Consider the following 27,538-nt stretch of genomic DNA (forward strand, 5'->3'; position numbering starts at 1 on the left):
ATCAAATTAAAGAGCTTCTGCACAGCAAAAGAGACAATAACAAAAACAAAGAGAAACCCCACCGACTGGGAGAACATATTTGCACACAACACTAATGATAAAGGACTGATCACAAAAATCTACAAAGAGCTGATGAGACTCAACAAAAACAAAGAAAATAATCCAGTCAAAAAATGGGCAGAAGAGCTAAGAGGAAATGCAAATGGCCAACAGGCATATGAAAAAATGTTCAACTTCACTTGTCATCAGGCAAATGCAAATCAAAACTACCATGAGATACCATCTTACACCAGTGAGAATGGCACATATTAAAAAAACTAGCAACAACAAATGTTGGCGAGGTTGTGGAGAAAAATGAACTCTTCTGCACTGTTGGTGGGAGTGCAAATTGGTCCAACCACTATGGAGAGCTGTGTGGAGATTTCTTAACCTACTAAACATAGAGCTTCCATATGACCAGCAATTCCACTCCTAGGTGTTTACTCAAAGGACACAGAAACATCAATTCCAAAGAGCACCCGCACCCCTATGTTTATAGCAGCACTGTTTACAATAGCTAAGCTTTGGAAACAACCCAAATGCCCAAAAATAGATGACTGGATCAAGAAGATGTGGTACATATACTCCATGGACTATTACTCAGCATTCAAAAAAGATAAACACATGCAATTTGCAACAACATGGATGGAGCTGGAAGGGATCATGCTCAGCGAAATAAGCCAGAAAGAAAAAGAAAAATACCGGATGGTCTCACTCATAGCAGGAATCTAGAAAACTTAAATAAGGGACCAAGAAAAAGAATAACTATAAGAAAGAAAAAATCAAAATCAACAAACAACTATGAACCAGAGACACTCTATGGGGCGTGGGGGGCGGGGAAAGAAGGGATTGGGTTCAAAATAAGGGGTCGCAATTGTATGGGGAATATAAAAATAAAATTTAAAAAAAAAAAAAAAACATGGCCAATTAATTTCTAAATCTAAGCAGGACCAACCACACCACTCACTGGAAAGTCTCGGCTACCTGATCCCTACCTTTCAAAAGTTACAGAGTCAAATTCCCCCATATGTCTTTCTAATGTATTTGCTACTTGGCTTAATTTGTTGCTCACATGTAAGAGATGACTTTGCATTAGTATATGCTGCAGTCCTGAATCTATGCTATAATTATTCCAGATGGTTTCAAAATGTTCCTTGAACTTGTAAGAACATATGTGAAGGCGCCTGCTACAAATTGTACACTTTCCCTCAAGCTGGAGAGTGTGTTCACCACCTCTGCCATAGACTACGGCATCTCCACAAGAAAATGCAGACACCTCATGGGGGGCCTCCATAATACTCCGTGAAATAACTTTCATCCAGTACTAGATTTGCAAGGAAGAAAGTTGGTCTTTTAATGTTCTTTTAGCTAACTGCTTTAGCTGCATATATGAACTTGTGCATTTGCAAGGAAGGTGCATGCTAACACAGTACAAAGGAATTTTTTTTTTATGATAACGATTTAAAAAAGACAGAATTTAACTTAAGGAGCAAGGAATAGTTTTTGTTTTTACCACCAGCAGTGCTTGAATTTCTCTCTTTTCCAATGTCTCTTTGTTTGGACATTCCACATTCATTTTCTTCAGCATCATATCTGTTCATTTCAAAAATTTCAAGGTCTGTTGTGGATTCTCTCTTTTCCTCTGGAACAAGGTCTGTTGTTTCCAGAGTTTTCAGATCATCAGCAGAGCCAGGTATGTCAAGCCGGCTCTGGGCAGACCTGCGAAGAAACGACCGTGAGGCACTGAATTACCAAACCGCCAGCACGGAGAGGAGCAATTCCCAGCTGATGGTGTTGGGCTCAGTAAGCCTCAGAAAATGAGCTTGATGCATTTCCTGATGACTGTTACTGCATTAGCTATTTTCTTTGCTTTGTACAGATGTTTGGACAAACATCAGAACATGCTTAGCAAACAAACTATATGAGACAAAAACAAATGCTGAGCTTCAGAGAACAGATTAGTGGTAATGGGGGGCAGTGACAAAAGTGGGGATGGGGGGATCAATAGCATGTGGTGGAAGGAATCCAGACTTTTGGTGATGATATAATGCTGTGAACCTAAAAATAATATAATTTTATCAATCAATGTTACTTTAATTTTTTTAAGATTTATTTATTAATGCATACAAGAACTGGGGTATAGGCCAGATGTGCGGGAAGGTGAGAGGATTCACCAGAGACAGAGCAGGGAGCAGAACAGGCAGGCTGACTGAAATACACTGCTGAGGGGAGCAGTGGGCGAGTCAGGAAAGGTCTGCCACACCATGTGGGTATCTCCCTGGCCAGCCGCTGCAGAGGCTGCAGACAGTTTCACAGCGCTGCGCTCAACTGCTGGAGACACCAGGGGAGGCCTTGTTACTTTAATTTTTAAAAAGGGAAAAAAAATCATCTTACAGAGGTTAAACTTGACAGACACCATCAATCAAAAAAATAATAATAATCAGTAATACAGAAAAAATAGTAAACTTAGGGTTATTAATTTTAACTCCCTGAGGTGTGGGGTGAGAGGATGGGGGATGTGGTAGAATGGAAATTTTTCATGTTTGCTTTTATATATGCATGCGCTTTTTGAATATTTTTATACTGGTCCTGTATTACTCAACATTAAGAAACAAGAAAAGAAAAACCAAACCGTGTCAGAGGTATCAAGCACAGGAGGATCGCCGGCGCTCAAGAACTGGCCTACCTTTAGACAGACAGTCTCCTACAGGGACAGAACTATGGACAGTCTCGGCTCTGCCTCCAGCCTACCTCTTGAGTGCCAACAATGGTCTCAGCCGAGTGTCTCCTCTGCTGGGGCCCCCACATTCATCAGTCAGCTCCGGGGGCGGGTACTGGTTTGTTTCACCTAAATAAAATTTTAAAAAATCATTATTTTTACCATGAGTATTAACTTTAAAATAATACAAAGCTTAAAATAAGTATGAAGTAAAATAAAGCATAAAAATAAAGTACTATCCATTAAGACATAAAATTAAAGATATGAATCAAATAAAGCACAATGTCAAACCCCATAAAAATGAAAAAAACAAACTACAAACATAATTAACAAAAGTAAAACAAAAACAAAAAATCCATTAAGACATAAAATCAGAGATGGAAAATAAATTCAAATGAAGCATAAAATAAATAAAACAAAGTAAGAACATGAAATTCATCCTATTATACAAATTATTTAAAATAAAATCAACATAAAACAGGTATCAACACAAAATGCAACCTAATATAATGAAACGGAAAATAAAATGTAATGAAATTTAATTCCCTCAGAGTCACCGAGCCATCAACAACCATCTCCTATGATTCTCTCCTTTATCTCCTGCAAAGTTAAGGAATCTGCAGTTTAGATTGATTCACTGACCCTTCCAGGATCACACAGCTCATTAGGGAAGAAGCTAAAGCTAGAACCAATTCATTGATTTTTGTATTTCTTAAATTGGAAAGGCACAAATGCTATGTCAGGGCTTCAAAGATGTCCATCAGTGCTGGGTATCAGTGATGCAAAGAAAGACATCCCTCAAAGCTCCCCCAAGGGCATGTCTCACCCACTTATAAACTGAGACACTTTAAGTTCTCGCAGCAAGGACGAGGAAGCATCACATGTCACAAGAGGACCCACCCCTCCCACCCAGCAGTTCTGGACTATGCACTGGTGGATGAAGCCTGATCCAATCTCCCTTGTCATACTAGGGACACAGATTTGAGACTGGCCGCCCATGAGTTCGGTTCAGCTAGCTGCCTGGCAGTGACGACACCGGGTCGGTGGCAGGACATAATGTCACAGCGCCCCTGATTCCTCACTGTGGGTTTCATTTACCCTTCCTGATGTGGGGATCCTGGACTTCGTTTCTTTCTCCCTCCCACTTCCTAGCAGATCCTTGGAGACCTCTGAAAGTAAGTGCCCGATATATTTGTTACTCACTGACTAGCAGCTGCAGTAGCATCCCATAGTTTTTTGAAAATGCAGAATGTCAGGCTCCAACTCAATCAGAATCCACATTTTACTAGGATGACCAGGAGAAGTGCACGCACATTAAAATTTGAGGAACACTGTCATATATCTCTGGATTCTGGATTGCTGTATAACTGCCTTATATGCAGCACTGGTGCCTTCAACGTCCCTCCATGCCCACATCTGAACGCAGGCTTAACATGGGAGACTGTAACTCTCATTTTGGTGTATTAAAAATAATATTCAAGAGGCTAGGTGTTAACCTGATATCTCCTTGCCACCAGATGAGAGGTTCCAGACAAGACACCAGCACTAGGCTTGGCACAATGTCAGGACAATGACAGCTCAGGGTTTTCAGGAAACCGGGGTACTCTCTGAGAGTTCCCAAGGTGTGGAACTGCAGCACAACTCAGTCACCTATTCGCCAAATGCTAATTTCTCTAAGTTCCTCTCCCCACCCCACACACTCACTTTTTAGGAGGTTCATGAAGGCCCGTATGAATCCCCGGGCATAGGTCATCTCTGCATCCGAGGTTCCCTCCAGGCGCAAGAAGTGCTGCTCAGAGGGGGCACTGGCCATGTGGGCCAGCTCTGCCAGCTCATGGGTCCCCACGCCTGGGCCCAAAGCCAGCACAAACAGAGTGATGCCTTTGCACTTGGCCTCCAGGGACAGGGTCCTTAGCATCTCCCGGTCCCACACACTGGTCTCACTGGCCACGATAACGAAAAGGACCTGTATCCTCCTGGGCAGCGGGGCTGCCAGGAGCACCTTCTCCAGGGTCCACTCCAGGGCATGGCCCAGTGCGGGAGATCCCTGCAGGGTTTGGCCTGCGGCCTCCAGGATGTGCCTCTGTATCTGTGTCCGGTGGTTGTAGGTGGTCAGGTGAAAGTTCTCGCGCACAGGAGGGCGCCCAGTGCCTGGCAAGAAGCCTGGAGTCGTGTGTGTCACCAGGGCCACGCGCGCCCCATGGAAGGACTCTCTGGGCTGTGCAGCCACCTGCAGATCTTCCAGCACAGTGGCCGCCAGACTCAAGGCGGTGTGGTACACATCAGTCCCAACACTGTGGGAAGCATCCACCAAGAACACCAAATCCACATCCAACTCCAGGGGCCTGGGCCCGGCCAGCCCACACTCTGGAGCTGGTCGGCACTTGTCTGGGGAGGAAGAGCAAGGAAAAGGCAGGGTTAAGCCACACATCACATCCCTTTCCGTACAAAATACATTTCCAGACTCTCAATAAGGGTAGCTGCTGCAGAGCACCACCTGTGGGCTGCTGACACAGCAAGTCAGGGCACAGGATCAGTGTGTCCATTTTTCAGAATAAAGAATCGAGATGAGCCATATTTATTTAATGTTTTTAACCAACAGGCCATGTGGCTTCCTAATCTCTAGGCTGACAGACACCTGCCAGGCTCAATCCCGACTACAGGCCTTACTGGCTGTGTGACTGTGGGCAAATGACTTTCCCAGGCCTCAGTTTCCTCATCTGTCTGATGGAGATGATGATGACAGTAATGGTACCTATCTTATGAGGCTGCGCGCAAGGTTTAAATCTTAAAAATGAGTTAATATATAAGTGCTTAAATCACTATCTGTGGATCAAGTCCAGAACTGGCCTGTGACCTCCCTTTAGGCAGAGATGGTGCTGGGGACAACCTCTGTTCTACTCTCAACTTACTCCTGAGAGGCACAACTGGCACTGAGTAACAGCTCAGGCTCAGCAAACACCAGCCAGACTTCTGCTCCTACAGGAGAGGAAACTGAGGCCTAGGGAGATCATGTGTCCAAAGAGATGTTGGATGGAGAAGCACTTCAGCATCTGTAACATCATCTAGAAGTGGCAAGAACTGCAAGTGACTACCAAGTGCTCAGAGCCAAGTTCTCCTGGCAATGCTAGGTCTTTGTGTGTGTCAAGCAGGGGGAACAATTAAATCCCCCTATGACTTCACTCAGGACTCTGGTTGTCACAGGCATAAATACGAGCTCTTTGTACTGGAACACAGGTTTTGCACAAAGTTCTCTCTGGCATGTGGGATACAGTGATGGAGGCTGGAGTCACAGAAACACTGAGTGATTGCCAGCAACACAATGGCAGTTACCAGGACTCAGCCCATCTGTTCAGAGATTTTCCCATCATGCTAAGGTGTCACTAAGGAAGGAGCCACACGGCTCCCGCAGGACAGGTAAATGAGCAGGGCAGACCAGCAGTAAGACAACAGGATGGGCCAGGGCCTCTGGAGCAGTAACAGACACTGGCTGCATCCAAAGGGAGCAGGCACAACTCAGCTCTGATGATGGCAGTGACAAGGGAATGTAATGTTTGTGATTCCCAAGATGATTCTTTCTTCCTAAGAAAAACTGGAAATTCAGATTTAATAGAAAATTCTTGATTTTAAACTCTGCACATACCAAATAAATGCACATCTGTGTAACAGATCTGGCCTGTGGCTGCCAGTTAGTTCATCCTGTTCTAAAGACACGAGTCCAATCAGAAAGGCTGCTCAGCTTACCATAGCAGAGAGCACAGCGGGCCATGAGCTCCACATCCTGCCTGTGCTCCGTCTCCCAGATAAACAGGTGAAATCTGTTGGTTCCATCCATCTAATCCAAACACATACAAAGTTTATCCTTAGCTGGATGAAATTTCAGGTCTTGTTTTTCATGTTTTTCCCCAACTTAGATGAGAAAAACATTAACATTATTTTTAAAAGAAAATGTGTGTGTGTGTGTGTGTGTGTGTGAGAAAGAGAGAGAGAGAGAGAGAGAGAGAGAGAGAGAGATTTGGCATTCTATATGACAGAGTTCTTTGGTTCTCTAGTTCTAACCTGGAGGTTGGACTATCATCCGTGAGGGGAAGTGAGCTGTGGGTCTTTAGACTCCCTGTGCGCGTAAAACTCAGCCAACGTCATGATGTGTTGGACTAAGGAGAAGGGACAGGCACGTTCAAGAATCTGTCCATTCCATAAATCTTTACTGACTGGCCTCTATATGCAGCATGCAGTGTGGTGGGAGCTACAAACATGGTCAGGCAGACCCTTCCGAGGCAGGGATTTCAGACACACAGCATTAGGATCCAGAGATGGAGATTATAAAGGAGCGCCCCCTAGTGGAGGTGCTTCAGATAGGTCTGGTTTTGACAGATAAAAGCAAGAAGGCATCAGAAAAGGCTTTGCATTCTGTTTATCTCCTTCCTAACCTTTCCAATTATGGTTAATCTAACAACTTTATATTAGCTGAAAAGTAAAATATGAGTAACAATAATAAATCCAACCAAGTCCATGTCCATGACGGTTAGATGATTAACACATCCCCTCTACTCCCCAGGGCCACCGCTGGAGAGAACTTGCCCACCTCCCCTGCAGTGAGGGGGACCGCATGACAGGATCTCGCCAGGCATGCAGCCCTCCCAGCACGCACACTCCACTCCATTGCTCCCTTAGCTCACATCTGAGCCGGATGCAGAGGATCCAGAAAAAAAGGAGCTGAGACCCTGAAACAGCTGTATGCAGCAAATCCCCCTCCCCCTACACACATACCCAATGACCCACATACACTTGTGACAGGTGGCCCAACAGCCCTTTTCTGTGTTAAGCCACTGAGACATGCACGGGCTTGAATGGTTTCACAGTAAATCTGCCCTGACAGTTGGCAAGATTTCTACTTCATGATGAAGTTAGAAATGCTACCAGATTATCTCTCTGAGGATTTGAAGTATGGTCTGCAAACAGGAAAACATCAAAGCTTAGCTATGCCCATCTCTGTGTCTACTCTGTCAAGCATGCAAGCCAGGGCCCCCTGAGAGTCCACTCTTTGCTCCTCCCTCTGTGGCCAAGAACAAGCAAGCTCTGGGTCCCCCTCTAGCGGCAAGGTGCTGGCTATGAAAACGTCCTGCTAGGCCTCAGAGACACAGACAGGCAAAGGCTGCTTTAAAAAACTATGCTCCTTACAGAGCTCTTCACTCCTTCGTTTGGGACTGTGGCAAATCCCAAACACTGTTTCTCAGAATGAGCTTACTTAAAGGAAAAACCCTGTGGGGAAAGAAATATAAAGAGTTGAACTTTTGTTTATGTTAATACAACACAGAAGAAACACATGGGAACTTTCCTCAGTTGAAAGGTGAAATGCATCCTCTCTTGTTGCTCCTACACTAAAAGCAAGCTTAAAATTATGTGTTTCCTGACATAAAAAATTAAATCAAGACTGACTGAACAGCTACTACATAGAAGTCTTAACATGCCACATGGAGATACAAAGGTGACGCAATTACACCTTCCAAGAGCTTAACATTTAAATGGAAAGGGACAGTTTTCAAGAAAGAGAGAGGTCTAATAACACAATTTAGGACTACAGGAAGAGGAGATTCACTTCTAGGAAAAGGGATACAGCGAACCTGAGGAAGGTAATAGCATGAGTAGGATGCTCACCTTGGCAAAGCAGCAGGGAAAGACTCACAGTATAGAGGAAGAGCATGTACAAAGGCCCTGCGGTGGATGGAGGTTGTGTACAGCATTTTCTAAATGCCCTCACTCCCCAGAGATTACAGCACCCCCTCCTCCCGTGTGCAACTACACAGCACATCCGGACCTCTGGTTCTCCTTGTCAGATGCAGGAGGCAGACATCAAGAGTGAGTGCAGAGTTGCCAACATTCAACATTCAGATCTGCTCCACATGGTCATCAAATCTGAGTATTCACAAAGCCAAATGAATCTAATTAATCATGAAGAATTAGCAAAAACAGTGGATTTGGAAGGCTTCTGAAGTTATGTGGGGTAACTTTAGGATTATGGATCATACCCCCAGAGTTGTGGGGAATGCTAAGCTCAAGAAACATGGGCCAAACGTGTTATATAACACAGAATGTGCATGGATTTTTAAGGTGGTATGAAAGACTTCAAATGTCCTCCCAAGTTTGTGCAAAGGGGCAGTGTATGGGGCAAGTTCTCTGCAGCCTTAGTGTCAGGAACCCTAGTTCCTTAACAGACTTAAGGCACGCTGGTTCTAGCCCTTGACCTTGGACAAGCCTCTAGTCTCAGTTTTTTCAGTGACGGACCTTTAGGGTAGGAGTCAATATCACTGAGTTATCCTCCTGTTCAACACAGTTGAGTCCTCAGTCCCTGACCTGGGTACTCACCTCTTGTTACCTTTTCTATGTGAGCATCTCAAAGCATCTAACTTTTCCTTCTGTTCTGTTTATGACAAAATAACCAAATTCAGTGGAACTGGAACAACTACAAAACTTGCATCTTTTTCAAACCCTTTCTGTAGAAAAATAGTTTTGTGATCATGCTTAAAATGTTAGTTATGGGGAGGAGGAAGGTAGGGAACAGGTGGGGAGCAGAGTGCAGTGGAGGACTGTGGGCACTTTGGTGGTGGGAAAACTATGGTGATGTCACCCGAGGGGTGAAATCCTATATTGTGGAAAAACAAACAAGGATGTTTAATAAATGAAAAATAAGAACTTTTGGTGAACTTGCAAAAGCAAAACTATGGGAATAAGTATACAAAAACACTCTGGAAGTGCACAGGGAAAACTATATTTCAGAATAGCTTTATTTGGACCTAGTTGTTATTATTAACAATTAATTGCTCTGACTTTGGACTTGCTATCATAGCCCTGACATTGATAATGTGGACCAAGAGACAATTCTTGAGAAAGCTCAAGTGAAGACAGTGTGGGAGGGAATCCAGGGTGAGCAGAGGAGAAAAGGGGGGGAGAGTGTCTATGATTCCAATTGCAAACCCCATCAGCATCAGAGAAGGAACCTAAAAGAACAGAAACCAAGCGAGCTGCTTGAGGATCGCTGCTCTACCCTAGTTTGAATCAGCACCTTCATTAATTCCCTTTAAGCAGCTTCATTCCTGAATGCAGGGTGTGGTCTGGGGGACTAGTTGTGTAGGGAAGACAGGAGTATTTGGGGAGGCCATTGATTCTCTTTTGTTTAACAGAAAGAAAATATTGCAAAGAATATAGACAACCCTCAGACCTCAGCATCCAGTGATAAAGAACCCCCCAAGAACTCTTAGCTGGAGAGACCCAGAGGGGTTCAATGCACCAGCTGCTATACTAACTTGCCAGAGGCCCCTGGACAATATTCATTCCTGCAACTGATTTGGAAGAGGCTCTTGGCTTGGACAGATGGGAGGTGACAGGAAGGAAGGAAGGTTGGGAGGAGGATTTGCCTTGGACAGAGAAAGAGCTAACTAGACTCTAAGGGGGGAGGTTAGAAACCAGCTGACATCCAGATGCAGTAAAGTTCTAGGAGGGAAAACATGGAATATGGAAGTTAAGCTGAAAAAAAAAAAAAGGTAGGGGAAGGAGACAGAATGAGGTAAGAGTCACATAATCTAGAAGTGATCCCAGGAGTTCAAGTCCAGTTTCACCTCCTGCCCTTTGGCAAGGTCCCACCAAGACTTTCATGAACCCAGAGAACATTGGGGGTTGAGATGGGCTAAGGGTGTTCTCAGCAGAAGGGATTTGGGAAGCAGGCATGCTGGAGGGCTGTGTCCAGGACAAGGTAGTTTAGAATGTCTGACTTTCCCTTTCCTCGCCTGGGAAATATAAACCTTCATCAACGTGTAGAATAGTACAAGGATTAGACCAACATTCCTCAAACTTTAATCTGGGGATCTTAATAAAAATACAGATTGACAGAATAGATCGGGGCTGGTTCTAGAGATTTAGCATTTCTCACAAACCTGGCACTGAGGCTGCTCATTCGGGGACTACATTTTGAGTAGTGAGGGGTTAAGATGACAAGGTTTGTCATTTGTGACAACATGGATGGAACTGGAGGGGATGATATAAAGTGAAATAAATCCGGATAAAGGCAAATACAGGATGATTTCACTTAAATGTGGAATATAAAGAACTGAAGCAAAGGAACAGACAAAGGCAAACCCAAACCAATCCTTGGAATCTGACTGCAGAACTGAGGCCAGTAGAAGGGTAGAGGAGGCCCAATGGGCCAGGGTGCTTTGGTGGTGGATGTGGTGTGGTAGCATAACATCTGACAAGTGTGAACTTACTCTCCTTAGTCACATACTGTGTTGTAAATCAATGTTACTTCAATTTAAAAAATACATACATAAGGCATGAAAAGCCTGTAGCTCGGAACTTGAAGGCACTCACTAAATGGTATTCTCCGATTCAAGAAACAGTCGGCAAGGGGCCTCTAGGACCTCACAAAGATGGTGGTGATAATGGCCCACATTGTCCACACAGAAAGAGTCATGGCAAGGCAGGCACCATGTCTTACAATTCTCACAACAGTCCTATGAGTTTATCCCCACTTTACAGGCAAATCCACTGAGGCCCCAGTGCCAGATGACATGCCCAGGTGACATGAAAGACAAAGGCAGAACTTGAAGGCTCATTACCCAATTCCTTCCCTCATTTGCTGATCCTAGTTTGAAGGAAGTAACAGTTATCGAAAACAGTGGCCCACAGGCCTCAGGAGCAGATGATCCACAGTCTCAAAAAGGCTCTGTGTTGACAACCCAACACATTCTTCAAAAAACAGAATGTCGGGCCTCCCCGGTGGCGCAGCGGTTGAGCGCTGGGTTGCGAAGCTGCCCGCAGCCTCTGCGGCGCCGGTTCGATCCCCGGCTGCTCCCCGGCCACCGGCGGAGGATCCCACATGGTGTGCAGACCTCTCCTGCCACCCGCTGCTCCCCTCAGCAGTGTACTTCGGTCCTTCTGCCTGCTCTGCTCCCTGCTCTGGCTCTGGTGAATTCTCTCACCCTCCCGTGCTTCTGACTGTACCCAGTGCATGTATAAACAAAACAAACAAACAAACAAAATAAATAAATAAAACATGCCTCTATAAAATAAAATAAAAAAAAAAAAAAACAGAATGTCCTGGGCCTCCCTGGTGGTGCAAGGGGTTAAGCACTGCACTTTGATGAAATCCGCAGCCTCTGCAGCACGAATTCGATCCCCAGCCGGCCAGAGAGAAACCCACATGGTGAGGCAGACCTCTCTGTCTTGCCCGCTGCTCCCTCAGCAGTGTATTCCAGTCAGGCTGCCTGTTCTGTTCCCCACCCTGTCTCTGGTGCATCGTCCTCCACCCCCCACATCTCTGGCCTGTGCCCCAGCTCTTGAATGCATAAAGAAATAAATCTTTTTTAAAAAATCAAAAACAAACAGAATGTTCTCCTCCAACTTTTCTAAATTCTGAAATTATACCAAAATTTTTAAATTGCCAAAAAAAATCCCTCTGATCTTCCTTAAGGTTTTCATCTTCTGAAGCTGATTATTTTTGTCTCCATTTCATTGTTTGCATTTTTTTCAGATCAATACACAGATATATGAATTAGGGTCAGTTCATAGATCTATCTCATAGTATTGTTAAAAAGATAAAATGAGTTAATACATGGAAAGAACTTAGAACAACTAAACTCCCTTCCTGTTTTTGACCTTTGAGTTAAAATTCAGCTACTGAAGGAGGTCCAGCCCTTTAAGCAAGTTACTTAACTTCTATGCATCTCAGTTTCATCATCTGAAAAATGGGTCCATAAGAACAGTTATCTCATTGGGCTGCAATAAGGATTAAATGAATCAATAAATGAAAAGATCTTAGAACAGTGTGTGGATTAATAAACATGCATTATTTTCCTAGAATGTGCACTAGATTTTTATAAAGAAAAACGACGACTGAAACCTGGCACACAAATTGCCTTTTCTCTATGGTTCTATTTTTTGACGTTAAAAAATGGGACAAGGTCCTCCCCAGTGGTGCAGCGGGTTAAGCGCGGCACTGTGAGGCTGTCCGCAGCCTCTGCAGCACGGGTTCGATTCCCGGCCAGCCAGGATGATGCCCGCATGGTGCAGCGGACCTCTCCTGTCTTGCCTGCTGCTCCCCTCAGCAGTGATTTCGGTCCGTCTGCCTGTTCTGCCCCCTGCCTGCTCTGTCTCTGGTGAATTCTCCCGTGCCTCTGGCCTGTACCCCAGTTCTTATATAAAGAAAATGAATCTTTAAAAAGCAATTTAAATAAAAAAAGGGATGAAGTCTTACGTTTTGAGACACAAAGCAATTTGACAGGGCTTAACAAAGGGATTAGGTACAAATAGTCCAAATATTATTACATAATTTAAGGCTGAAAAGACTAAATAGATGGCTTAAAAATCTTTTTAACATCTTACAGCCTCTAAAAATATTTAAGTGGATTGAGAAAGTTAAGGCATCTGTTTATATAATTGTTTCAAATTGAACAACCATCATTTTTCCACAAGAAGCATGTGAGTGCTGTTCTGAAAAAATAAAATAACATAGACATGAAAGACAAAAGCCCCACAGAGAGTCAAAGAAAGCCCTTGAGCAGATAATTCAGAAGAAAAATTACAGGCTATTCCCCGTCTCCAAACTGGATTCCCCTAAGGATACAGCACAGAGCAGAGGAGGTTAACAACTGCAATATGGCCAGCTCTAAAGAAAAGAGGATTTTCTGAAAGGCCTTGAGAAAGGGGCTGTCGTTTTTATAGTTTCTCTCCTTGCCAAAGTCACCAGCAATGAAGTCATTAGTTATATCCGAGCTGGCAAGCCCCATTTAACATCCTTTCTAACTTGTTACATTTAAGGAACAGAGTCATCTCCCAGTATCTGGGGGGCAAGGATGTGTCCGGGAAATGGAGAGGGGGGGTGGATAGAAATGACAGGAGTGAGGCTCAAGTATATTTAAACTGGCAGGTTCTTTTCACTTATCATTACATCCTTTTACTCAGAAGCCAGAGCAACTAAGAGGGCAAAGATATCGCAATGAAGGATCATCCCTCTGTGGATTCAGCAGCGCTGATGAACATTTGGGGGATGTGACTGTATTCTTGTGTTCTCACTCTTCAAATGTTAGGGAAATGCCCTCCTGAAAACAGATAATTACACTTGGAAGGAAGCCTACTTGCAAGCCTCTCTCCATTTTGGAGCTGAGCAAAATGAGATTCAGAAAGATAAAGACATTTTTCCAAAAGCCCTTCAATCATAATAAAAGGAACCAAAGACAAAAACCAAGAAATTTTGTCCATCCTTCCCCCCAGTTTGCAGGCTGCCACAATTTTACCTACTGATTCTCAGAGGAGCGCATTCACAGCTGGTCAGACAAATCTCTCACCTATCCCTTCTGTACACCACAACCTTTAGAGAAAATGAAATGGTCTAACACAACTGACTTCATCAGATATGAAGCCAAACCACTTGACATTTCCCTTTTTGTAAGTCAAAAACAGTTGAATATTGAATACTGATGATGCCACTTGCTCACCCTGCTAAAATTTATAACCAGCCTGGGAATCTCTTAAGAAAGAACCATCCATCATTTTGCAATCCTCCCAGAGATACCATGAGAATGTGTCATATGGGTTTCAGTTCAAAAAGTAAAGTTTGGAGAACAGAAAACAAGTTGTGGTGTACAAACACACTAGAACAATTCAGAAAAGTTGTGAAACAAAACAAATTACATGGCATAGATTAATAAGGAAAACAGACATTACACTGAGTGAAAGAAGTCAGATACAAACCAGTGCATGAGAGGATACCCAACATATTCAAAAGTCCAGCATGGGCCCAACAAGTTGATTGTAACAGAGGCAAGAAGACAGTTATTCTGGGGGAGTATCTGATGTGGGAAGAGATGTGAGGGAAACCATGTGGAATGCTGAGAGAGTGCAGAATCTTGAACCGTGTCTTGGCAATGAGTTTAAACACACAGAAAAACCCGCCCAGGGGCCTCCTTGGTGGTGCAAGGGGTTAAGACACAACCTATGAAGCTGTCCGCAGCCACTGCAGCACAAGTTCAATCCCCGGCCAGGGAGCTACCCACATGGCGCAGCAGACCTCTCCTGACTCGCCCACTGCTCCCCTCAGCAGTGTATTTCAGTCTATCTGCCTGTTCTGTTCCCCACTCTGTCTCTGGTGAATTCTCTTACCCCCCCCCACACCTCTGGCCTATACCCCAGTGCTTGTATACATAAATAAATAAATCTTAAAAAAAAAAATCCACCCAGCTGTGCATTTAGAAGCAGTGCATTTTACCCACTATCATAGGAGATGTGATTTTAAAAAAAGACAATCCATGGAGTCCCATGAGACAGTTCAGCATTGTGGTTAAGCACAGACCCTGAAGGTAGATAATTTCAGTCTACCACTAATTAGATCTCTGACCTCTGGTGATTACTTAACCTCGCTAAGTCTTGGTTTCTTCTCTCTGAAATGGAGACATACAATCACACCCCCCTTGTGGAGACTAGGAGATCACTGAATAAGATAATGTTTATAAGGCACTCAGCACTGAGTAAGTTCTCAAGGAAGAGCACTAACAGTAGAGCCCATGAGAAGACCCCCACTGCTACCACACACACAGCCCCTCCCAGGAGCTCCTCCCACAACAGCAGCTCCACAGCCCCGTTCCCCAGCAGTTCCCCACATACCAGCAGAGCATCTGGGAGGTTGTGCCCCTGCGTGAAGGTGATGATGGTGGAGTGGATGTCCAGGGCACTAAGCTCCAGGATGGCCGTGTTGATGGCATCCGCGTCGTAGGCCCAGCCCGCCTGGAAGAACACGGCCACCTTCCTCATGAGAAGGCCCGAGCGCACACGCTTGAACAAATGTCTTGCCATGAACTTCATGGTGCCCCCAAGGTTCCTGATGCCAGATGACCGCGCCAGGGGGATCGTCTCAATGGCCTGCAGGAGTGCGGGTTTCCCCTTGTAGTCTGAGAAGCGGATCAGGTAGTCCGTTTTGGTACTGTAAGAAACGATGGCCACTCGGGCACCTGTGGGACAGTTACTCTCACTTATTTCCATCTTCATCACCAGAGATAATACAATGTTTTTCATCCTCTCAAAATCCACCTGGGAGATGCCATTTGACATGTCCAAGGCGAAGACCACTTCGGTTGGGAACACTGGGCATTTAGAAACAGCTGGAGGTGATAAAAACACAAATTGAAGATTTTCTGTACTGCCCCTAAACAGGAGAGGACTTGAGTCAGAAGAAATAATATTTACCTGTTGAACAAGCTGCAAGAGAATTGTTTTGGAGAGAAAAGACACTGTTAGTTTATGTTGGCAGTGGCATTTTTTCCATATGGGTCTTTCAATATGAAAAACCACCTCCTTGGAGATACTCAATCAGAAATTCTACTTGTTATCCAGTACCCAGTACCCCAATTTCTGGCTATGTATTATGGCTGCCCAGAACAAACACTACATTTCCCAGTGGGGGCAGCCATCTTTACCAACTGGATAGTGGAATAAGAAACATGGCAGGGTCAACTTTGAAAAGGCATCCTTCTCCTTTTCTTTCCTTTTCCTGCTGGTTGAAGCCTGACATCAAGAACCATTAGGTGATTTGTGAAATAGCACCCTTGCCCCATTGGCAAATTAAGACAAAATAAAGAGCCCATGTCCTTAAACATCACGGAGTTCCAGGCTTTGATTTGAGAAACATTTTTGTGTCATATTTACTGAGCATTGAGGTCACACTCAACTCACCCTAAATCTAAATAATAGACCCAGATATTCTGAAGCTGTGCAAATATCTATTTATACACGTTTATATGTCAAAAGCTATATATATTAATTATAAACTATAAGTGTGTACATAAAAGTTAATAATTTTTTGTGGAAAAATGAGGACAAAAATTAAAATTAAACTTAATTCATCACATATATAAATAATTTGTTTCATTTCATTTCCTAAAGGTTGGAGCTTTGGATATGTACTACCCCAAACTTTTCTTTACTTAGTCAGTGAACATCTATCTTTTTCCAGACATAAATTTAGAAAAGTATCTCTATTCTGCTATGTAGGTATCTTATGTTTTTATTTTATGCCAACATCTCTTTGGGGTGAGCATACTTGCACATGTATTTGTGTATATCTGTCCAGATACAGTCCTATATTAATCTCTGTGACTATGGTTTTTGATATACATTATCCAATTGCTCTTCATAGAGTTTGTACCAATTTACACCCGCAATGGCAATCTGTTCTTTTGTATACACTTCCCAAATTTAGATAGGGATTTTTTTTTTGTCATTGGAAAAATTTCCAATTTGAGAAACTAAATAAGCATCTAATTATTTTAACTTGTATTCTTTGACTTGTCGGGAGGTCATTTTTATAGGTTTACTGTCATTTGTATTTTCTTTCTGAATCCTCCTGTTCATAAGCACCAAGATGCAGACATTCAGGTGTATAATTAGCACAGCATTTCATGAGCTGCTATATTACAGAATTCTTCTTCATCTGAGATGATGTGCTTTCCAGGCACGTCATTTTGGAGACGACACTGCAGATCACAGACCCAAGGGGAGACTGAGTCAAACATACAAATTTGTAAGAGTCTTTCAGGATGGACCCCCAAACCTCAGTCCATCTCAAAAGTCACTCTGTCCCCAATCCATGATCCAGTCCCACTTCAAACCACTGGTTCCTTTAGCGCCTCCTTCAAACTTACGGCAATTTTTTCGAGTGAACTCAACAATCTCACAAGGCTGTTAGGTAGAGAAAGAGAGGGAAAAGGAAAAGTATTTAATTTGAAGAACAGTCTTCCTCATTCTCATGACTTAAGAGATTGGGCACATGGATGTTATCAGTGCAGATCTGAAGCTTTTTAATCTACAACAGAAACCCCAAGCATTGGTACAGCAGATTAAACTATCCAACAATGAATATTTATGGAGCCTGGAAAAACTCCTATACTATAATATTTGCAATGATGCTTTTTTTCTTTACAAACATTTTATAATGAAAAGTATAAAATATATAGGAAGAATACAGAGAACAGAATAAACACTTATGTTTCTCAGTTTTTTAAAAGTGAAATATACCATAGAATATTAACACATAAAGTAAAAGTTTGCAGGGCATATTTTAAAAATGACAGCAATTGTCCCTGATAATTCACTTGAGTTCTGCCGCGGGAGGGGGCACCGCACATAGCTATCTTTCAAAGTCTTCAAGTTGACTACCCTAATAAAATCATTTTTCTGGAAAAAAATATTTCTGGTTGCTGAGGGAATTTTCAAATATTTAATATATTCCACATGCTATCTAGTGCCTATGCTACGAGAGACAGGTAGATAACGTGTACTTATTTTCTTAACTCTGCCTCACGAAGCAACAGATAAAATCTGATTCTGTAGAAGGTTAAAACCAGGACTCTTGGCACAAGAGGACAGAAATGCCTTTAATTCTTTGGTCTTCATACTAGCAATTCCTGGAGCATAGCTAAAGAGTGTTTGTCCAGATATCCCTAACACCTCCTAGAAATCGGCTTCTTTCCTTTGGCCCCTTCTTCCCTGATCTGTTGTCCCCTCCATCCCAACCTGCTCTTCGGTTTCCTCCACCCACCCCCCTTCCTCAATAGGATTTTTGCACTTGGGAGATAAAAAAAATCCCTAACTTCTTAGACTGTTCTCAGGTATGCTATGAGACACAAAGGCCTGTACTACACCTGTGTTGACTTATAAATACTTTACAGGCAATTTTTGAACTTTACAAAAAGGCATGTTGCAAAAAGGTAGATCTTTCCTTTCATGTCAACTAGTGTTACTCAAAAACATCCGGATTCCCTCCAGGATTTAAAATATTATTCTACTCTTTATATGTGACTTGGTTATAACATTCCCAGAGTAAAATTTATAAAGTACAAAGAGAATTTTTAAGAGGAGAAACTAAAAAATCTTTACAGATTTCTACTTTGTGAAGGTGGAAAGCTTTGTGAAAAGAATAAAGTCTCGAATTAAAATCTTCACCTACCGTCATATCTGTCACACCTTTGGGGCCCTTGACACCCTAGAAAAACAGACACTTGGGATTAAAATGCAGGAATCTGAGGCCCAACAAATTATTGTCTCAGAGTTGGCAAGAGGTTCTAAGAAAGTTGACCACAGCACACAGATCACCATCTGCCCTTCCGTTCTGGCTCTTGAGTTTTGCCTGACCCCTTAAGGAAGGTCGTCAGAGCACCTACTTTGTCCCAGACCTCACAGTCCAGGCAGCCCAGTAGATGGTATGTAAAGATTCTGAGGCCAGGTCATTTTGAAACCATGGTATAGTTTAGGATGAAACTCATAGGCACTCTGAAAGTAGATCTCCCCTGAGTCCCTTTCTACGAGCCGCCCACACTACCCATCTCTGTGCCAGTACTAAACAAGTTTTCACTGGAACCCTCCAGAGGAGAGATTCTCAACTCCAATCATGCTGGGAGAACAGAGATCTTTGCTCTTATTTAGACTCCACCTGGGAGTAATTTGTGACTCTGGGCAGGTCACTATCATCTCAGGTTTTGCTTCCTTATCTGTAAAATGGGCAGAGGTGGTCCTTCTAAGATTTTTGATGCTTTGATTTTGCAGTTTCTGAGATGCTAAATGCAGTGAAAGCACCAGGTTCAGCACCCAGATGACCTACTGTGCCATCCCTCATGTAATTACAGCCTCACCCCTGGGATAAGGCATAGAACAAAGCAACAACAGCCTCAAAATCTTTCCTTGTGTTCCAAAGAGCATTCCAGAAAACTTTAAAAACATTTGTGAGTTTGCAACCTTTTCAGTTAAGATTAAATAAATGTCATATTTTGTTAGGTTTCCCTGTTTTTTACACAAATGCTATTCATCTTGCTTACATTGATAAACTCACACTCCAGTGACTTTTATGTGTCCTCTTATGTATTCTTTATGTGTCTAGACAAACTCATACATCTCCAGCTGTTGCTTCCCAGTGTTCAAGTAAAAAGTACATGTATTAAGCAAATACGCAGTGTAAACACATGGCGCTGATGCCAGCAGATTCGACCATTCCTCATATAGAACCTTCGTGTGTCCCAAACATTCATTGCCTCTTAGAGATGCCTCTTACCTAGTCCTCCACTTTTACACAAAGATTGAAAATAAGAGAAAGGCGAAATTCCCATGTTACCATTGGTCCTGATAGGCCTTGGTCACCTGGAGTTCCAACAAATCCAGGAAAGCCAGCATTGCCCTGAAAATGACCAAACAGGGGAGTAAGCTTCCTGCCTTGAGTAGAAGTCGCTTAAAACTATCAGACACACTTTGAGATATCAAGTTGCCACTGAACCTGAGGCCCAACAGGTCTGCTTATGGGCCAGTTTATCAACTGTGACCAGTGGAGTAAGTCACAGAGGCTAGAAAGAGGTCTCTTTTGGCAAGCCATCTAAATACCCCCATACCCAATTTTAGCCAACACGAATACATACACACACATACTACCAAAAATACTCTTAAAGGATAGCTTAATACTTAGTTGAACCTCTAGGTCATGTAACTAAAAGAGTGCAGGAAATCTGCATTGAGAGTCTGGCATCAGAAGAAAAGAAATGAGAGCGCGTCACCGGCATTTTGCAGCAGGGACCCTTCTTGCTGGAGACTGTGAGAACCCAGCAGAAGGCTCACCGAGGAGACAGAGGTAAGCTGGGAGGCTTGCCCATGCTGGGCACCTTCTAGCCTGCAGTTCCAGCCCAGAGGGGAGCAGCACCCACCGCTGGGGCAGACCTGGCGTGCAGGGGAGCGCGTCGCCGGCACCGGCATTTTGCAGCAGGGACCCTTCTTGCTGGAGACTGTGTGAACCCAGCAGAAGGTTCACCGAGGAGACAGAGGTTAAGCTGGGAGGCTTGCCCACACCGGGCACCTTCTAGCCTGCAGTTCCAGCCCAGAGGGGAGCAGCACCCACCGCTGGGGCGGACCGGGCGTGCAGGGGAGCCGTTCCTGCATCGCCATTTTGCAGCAGGGACCCTTCTTGCTGGAGACTGTGTGAACCAGCAGAAGGCTCACCGAGGAGACAGAGGTAAGCTGGGAGGCTTGCCCATGCTGGGCGCCTTCTAGCCTGCAGTTCCAGCCCAGAGGGGAGCAGCACCCACCGCTGGGGCAGACCGGGCGTGCAGGGGAGCGCGTCCCCGGCTCTGGCATTTTGCAGCAGGGACCCTTCTTGCTGGAGACTGTGTGAACCCAGCAGAAGGCTCACCGAGGAGACAGAGCAGGGACCTGTCTTTGCTGGAGACTTGTGAACCCAGCAGAAGTTCCCCAGAGGAGCCAGTGGTGAGCTGGGAAGGTCGCCCAAGATGCCGGCCAGTACCAGCAACACAGTGTCACAAGGAATACGGCAAATTAGAAAACAGGCAGTAGGGAGTAGAAAAACAACATGCAACCCAGCAACTCCTCAGCAAAATAGCACACCACAAAAAGAAAACCATCTACCAGATTGCAACGACAGTAACTTGGAAGAACTTCTGAGCCTTCCAGATAGAGAATTTAAAATTGCTGTGATTAAAAAACTGACAGAAGTCATAAAGGAAAACAATGATAAGGGGAAAATAATTAATGACCAGAAGAATGAAATTGAGTCCCTAAAGAGGGAAGTAAAAGAAATGCAGGAGATCAAAGAATTAATGGAGATGCTAAAGAACTCTGGGAAAAGCAGTGAAAGCAGAATAGATGAAATGGAAGAACAAATAAGTACTCTTGAAGACACAGAAATAAAAAGAACTAAAACAGAAAAGGAAGGAGAAGTACGAAGGAAAAAGACCGAAGAAAGACTTCGGGAACTATCTGACTCCATGAGGAAAGGAAATATAAGAGTTATAGGAATCCCAGAAGGAGAGGAGAGAGATGTAGGAACAGAGAAAATATTCATGGATATAATTGAAGAGAACTTCCCAAACGCTAAGAAGGATCTGAAAATTGATATACAAGAAGCAAGAAGAACACCAAACTTCCATGACGAAAGGAAAAATACAGCAAGACACATAATAGTAAAGCTCCCAAGAATCCAAGACAAAGAAAAAATAATGAAACTAACAAGAGGGAAGAAACAGATAACATTCAAAGGGAAACCAATCAGACTGACATCAGACTTCTCTGAAGAAACACTACGGGCAAGGAGAGAGTGGAGGGACATAGTCAACAGACTTCAAGAAAACAGATGCCAACCAAGAATACTCTATCCCGCAAAGCTCTCTTTCCTCCATGAAGAAAGAATATGGACCTTCCAAGACAAAGAGAAACTCCAGAGTTTCATTACGACTAAACCCCCACTCCAAAAAATACTACAAGGAATCCTAAAGCCAGAACCTCAGAGGGACGAATAACAACAAAAGAAGGCCAAAGAAAGTTATTAAAAGAATAAATAAATAAAATCAAAGGAAAGACAAACACAATGGCAAATACAGATGCTAACATATCAATACTAACTCTAAATGTAAATGGACTAAACTCTCCAATAAAAAGACACAGAGTTGCAGGCTGGATTAAGAAACAAAACCCAACCTTTTGCTGTCTCCAGGAAACACATTTAGCTGCAAAAGATAAAAATAGACTCAAAGTTAAAGGATGGAAAACAATTCTACAAGCAAATGGACCAAAAAAGAAGGCAGGAACAGCTATACTCATATCAGATAAAACAGATTTCAATCTTAAAAAGATAAAAAGAGACCCCAGTGGTCATTACATTATGATCAAGGGGATAATACTTCAAGAAGAAATAACACTCATTAACATATATTCACCAAACGAAGGAGCACCAAAATATATCAGACAACTATTGGCATCTCTGAAAACAGACATCAGAGAAAACACATACGTAGTGGGAGACTTCAACACACCACTATCAACAATGGATAGATCAACAAGACAAAAAATAAGTAAAGACACTAAAGCTCTAAATAAGGATCTAGAGTGCTTAGGCTTAACAGACATATATAGAACACTAAACCCAAAAAAATCTGAGTATACATTTTTCTCAAGCGCACACGGATCATTCTCTAGGATCGATCATATATTGGGGCACAAGACAAACATCAACAGATACACCAAGATTGAAATCATACCAACCATCTTTTCTGACCATGAAGGCATCAAACTAGAAATAAGCCATAAAGAGAAGGCAAGGTATTCTCCTACCTCGTGGAGATTGAAACCCACACTACTGGAAGTCCACTGGACTAACGAGGAGATAAAAGAAGAAATTAAAAAATTCTTTGAATTGAATGACAAGGAGGACACCAATTTCCTAAATGTATGGGATGCAGCAAAAGCAGTAATAAGAGGAAAATATATAGCAATAGATGCTCACATCAAGAAACAAGAAAGAACTCAAAGAAACAACCTAATCTCGAAACTCAAAGATCTAGAAAAAGAACAACAAAAAAGCCCCAAAACCAGTAGAAGAAAAGAAATAATAAAAACCAAAGCAGAAATAAATGAAATCGAAACTAAAAAAACAATCCAAAAGATCAATGAAACCAAGAGCTGGTTCTTCGAAAAAATAAATAAAATAGATAAACCCCTTGCCAGGCTCACAAGGGCAAAAAGGGAGAAAGCACAAATAAATAGGATAATAAATGAAAGAGGACAAATCACAACGGACACAGCAGAAATCAAAAGAATTATTAATAACTACTATGAACAGTTATATGGAAACAAGTTTAACAATCTAGAGGAGATGGACAAATTCCTACAACTCTACAATCACCCAAAGCTAGATAAAGAAGAAATAGAACACCTAAACAGACCAATTACAATTAGCGAAATTGAAATGGTAATCAAAAACCTCCCCAAAAACAAAAGCCCAGGACCTGATAGATTTACAAATGAATTCTACCAAACATTCAGAGACGAATTGGTACCTATCCTTCACAAACTCTTCCAAAAAATTGAGAAGGAAGGTATAATACCTAACACGTTCTACGAAGCCAACATTACACTAATACCAAAACCGAACAAGGACAACACAAAAAAAGAAAACTATAGGCCAATCTCCCTAATGAACACTGATGCAAAAATCCTCAATAAAATTTTAGCTATCAGAATCCAACAGTGTATCCATAAGGTAATTCACCACGACCAAGTAGGATTCATTCCAGGGACACAAGGATGGTTTAACATCCGAAAATCAATCAACGTTATCCAACACATCAACAAAAAGAAATATAAAAACCATATGATAATATCAATAGATGCTGAGAAAGCTTTCGACAAAGTGCAACACCCATTCATGATAAAAGCCCTTGAAATTCTTGGGATACAAGGAACGTACCTCAACATCATAAAGGCCATCTATGACAAGCCAACAGCCAGTATCATTCTCAATGGTGAAAAGCTGAAAGCAATTCCATTAAGATCTGGAACAAGACAAGGATGTCCACTTTCACCACTGCTTTTCAATATAATACTGGAAGTCCTAGCCAGAGCAATAAGACAAGAGAAAGACATCCAAGGAATCCAAATAGGAAAAGAAGAAGTCAAACTATCACTCTTTGCAGATGATATGATAATATACATAGAGAACCCCAAAAACTCCACAGAAAAACTAATTCAACTCATCAATCAGTTCAGTAAAGTGGCAGGATACAAAATCAACACGCAAAAGTCAGTAGCCTTCCTATATACAAACAATAAATCTGAAGAAGAAGAAATCAAAAAAAACCATCCCTTTTCTTATTGAAACAAAAAAAATCAAATATTTGGGAATAAATCTAACAAAAGAGGTAAAGGACCTATACAAAGAAAACTATAAAACACTGTTAAAAGAAATAGAAGAAGACACAAAGAAATGGAAAGACATCCCCTGCTCATGGATTGGGAGAATAAACATTATTAAAATGGCCATCCTACCAAAAGCAATATACAGATTCAATGCTATTCCTGGAGCTCCAGTGGCGCAATCGGTTAGCGCGCGGTACTTACACAGATTCAATGCTATTCCAATCAAAATTTCAATGTCATTCTTCAAAGAAATAGAACAATTATTGATGAAATTCATATGGAATCACAAAAAACCCCGAATAGCCAAAGCTCTCCTGAAAAAAAAAGAAGGGAATGGAGGCATCACACTCCCAGACTTCAAACTCTACTACAAAGCCACAATCATCAAAACTGCATGGTATTGGAACAAGAACAGACATACAGACCAATGGAATCGAATAGAAAATCCAGAAATAAACCCACAGATTTATGGTCAACTAATCTTTGACAAAGGAGCAAAGACTATGCATTGGAGCAAAGAAAGTTTGTTCAATAAATGGTGCTGGGAAAACTGGGTCGCTACATGCAAAAGAATGAAGCTTGACCACTACCTCACACCATATACAAAAATCAACTCAAAATGGATTAAAGAACTAGACATAAGACCTGAAACCATAAAATACATAGAAGGAAATATAGGCGAAACACTACGTGATTTGCATATCAAAGACATCTTTACAGACACATCACCCAAAGCAGTGATAGTGAAGGCAAAGATCAACAGCTGGGACTACATCAAATTAAAGAGCTTCTGCACAGCAAAAGAGACAATAACAAAAACAAAGAGAAACCCCACCAACTGGGAGAAAATTTTTGCACACAACACTAATGATAAAGGACTGATCACAAAAATCTGCAAAGAGCTGATGAGACTCAACAACAACAAAGAAAATAATCCAGTCAAAAAATGGACAGAGGAACTAAAAAGAAACTTCTCTGAAGAGGAAATGCGAATGGCCAACAGGCATATGAAAAAATGTTCAACATCACTTGCAATCAGGGAAATGCAAATCAAAACTACCATGAGATACCATCTTACACCAGTGAGAATGGCACATATTAAAAAAACTAGCAACAACAAATGTTGGCGAGGTTGTGGAGAAAAAGGAACTCTTCTGCACTGTTGGTGGGAGTGCAAACTGGTCCAACCACTATGGAGAGCTGTGTGGAGATTTCTGGACCTACTAAAGATAGAGCTTCCACAGTATCCAGCAATTCCACTCCTAGGTATTTACCCAAAGAACACAGAAACATCAATTCCAAAGAACACCTGCACCCCTATGTTTATAGCAGCACTATTTACAATAGCTAAGCTTTGGAAACAACCCAAATGCCCAAAAATAGATGACTGGATCAAGAAGATGTGGTACATATATACCATGGAATATTACTCAGCATTCAAAAAAGATAAACACATGCAATTTGCAGCAACATGGATGGCACTGGAAGGGATCATGCTCAGCGAAATAAGCCAGAAAGAAAAAGAAAAATACTGAATCGTCTCACTCATAGCAGGAATCTAGAAAACCTAAATAAGGGACCAGGGAAAATGAATAACTATAAGAAAGTGAAAATCAAAATCAATAAAAACTATGAACCAGAGACACTTTTTGGGGGGTGGGGGGCGGGAGGGGAGGGATTGGGGTCAGAATGGGGGGATTGCAATTGTATGGGGAATATAAAAATAAAATTTATTAATTAAAAAAAAAAAAAGAAGAAAAGAAATGATCCTCTACCTCCTTTTGGTTTTTGGTGTCTCTAAACAGGTATATCAGCCATGGGCTCACTGTTCATCTTATAGGTATTTGAACTGACAGAATTATCTGCACATAACTGTTGCCTCATCTTGTATTTGAACCCAGAGAGATAAGCTTAGCTGAACAAAGCAATAGTCAGCAGCAAGCCAAGTTGGACATAAATCATAACTTTCTTTGTATCCTTGCCATTTTATAAAAATACCAATTACTGGTATTTTTTTTTTATTTTAGAAAATACATGTTCTCTTTCCTTTTCTCTTTTCTTCACTGAGTGCACCCATGTCCTTTTCCAAAAAGGCCTCTATGTCTATCAGCTAAACATTACTGAGTAGTCAGCCATCATAGATTTACTCTTTCCAAAAAGAGCTAGCAGTTAATTGAGGTGCTTCAAGACTGAATATTCAGAATCTAAAGGAACGGATTTTTAATGGTAGACGCTACAAAGCGCAGTAAAACTTGAATCAAAGTCCACTAAGACAGCAGTCATGGTCCTGTAGTCTAATCCTAAAATATCTAAGAAATCGTTAACACTTGGAAGAATCTTAAAGCAACAGCAGTGTTTGTTTTCATTGATAAACTCACACTCCAGTGACTTTTATGTGTTCCAAATGCCATCTAAACTTAACACACACAGAGGTACCCCAAAACTTGTTTCTTTGAAAGGCTGATAATGCATAACTGAAACTCCAACTTGAATTTTCTGCTGTTAAGATCTGGTGAACTGTATTCACATTCAGAAAGCAAATGAGAACAAGACTGAGCAGAAGTGGGCAGCCCGAGGAACGTGTGGCCCGTCCACTGCCTGAAGAGGACACAGGCTTCCCATTAGAAGTCCATTACCACAGTGGAAATGTGCTCCTGGGAGCAGACTGTCATGATGTGCGCCTCTGAATATCTTGAGAAGTTTAATTCCTGGTTCTTACCCTTGTCCCTCTGAGGCCCTTTGCCCCCTTCTCTCCTTGGCGGCCTGGGTCCCCAACTTCTCCCTTAATAGAATCAAAGCAGAATGTTGAGTATAAATAAAAACAAATACAAACTAGCGTTGCATGCTGCATACCGGCTGCCGGGCCAAGGGAGAGCTCTTCTTACTTGTGCCCCAGGATAGCCAGGAAATCCAAGTCCACCCTAGTGTCAGAAATGAGATAAGGGTTAGTTTAATGCCATGTGACATAAGTCTCACTCTGACATGCCTCAGAGAAAAAGAAGGAACTATAATTTTGAGGAAATAGATTCAAAATATCCAGAAAACTGACTA

At 42.3% G+C, this 27,538-nt stretch overlaps 1 protein-coding gene across 1 annotated transcript in view; it reads right to left on the minus strand.

The window, feature by feature from the left end:
- Window positions 1-27,538, minus strand: part of LOC119237553 (collagen alpha-4(VI) chain-like) — a 78,484-nt gene that overhangs the window by 2,744 nt on the left and 48,202 nt on the right. Inside the window, exons 26-35 of the mRNA XM_054689881.1 lie at window positions 27,373-27,408; window positions 27,207-27,269; window positions 19,908-19,970; window positions 18,750-18,785; window positions 17,446-17,482; window positions 15,413-15,906; window positions 6,503-6,593; window positions 4,463-5,146; window positions 2,791-2,887; window positions 1,553-1,758 (exon numbers count right to left, since the gene is read on the minus strand). Coding sequence (XP_054545856.1) covers window positions 1,553-1,758; window positions 2,791-2,887; window positions 4,463-5,146; window positions 6,503-6,593; window positions 15,413-15,906; window positions 17,446-17,482; window positions 18,750-18,785; window positions 19,908-19,970; window positions 27,207-27,269; window positions 27,373-27,408 — 1,807 coding nt within the window. The remainder of the gene's footprint in view (window positions 1-1,552; window positions 1,759-2,790; window positions 2,888-4,462; window positions 5,147-6,502; window positions 6,594-15,412; window positions 15,907-17,445; window positions 17,483-18,749; window positions 18,786-19,907; window positions 19,971-27,206; window positions 27,270-27,372; window positions 27,409-27,538) is intronic.

Source organism: Talpa occidentalis, unplaced genomic scaffold (genome assembly GCF_014898055.3).
Source record: "Talpa occidentalis isolate TD23 unplaced genomic scaffold, MPIMG_talOcc4v2.1 talOcc4.10, whole genome shotgun sequence".
Taxonomy (NCBI): domain Eukaryota; kingdom Metazoa; phylum Chordata; class Mammalia; order Eulipotyphla; family Talpidae; genus Talpa; species Talpa occidentalis.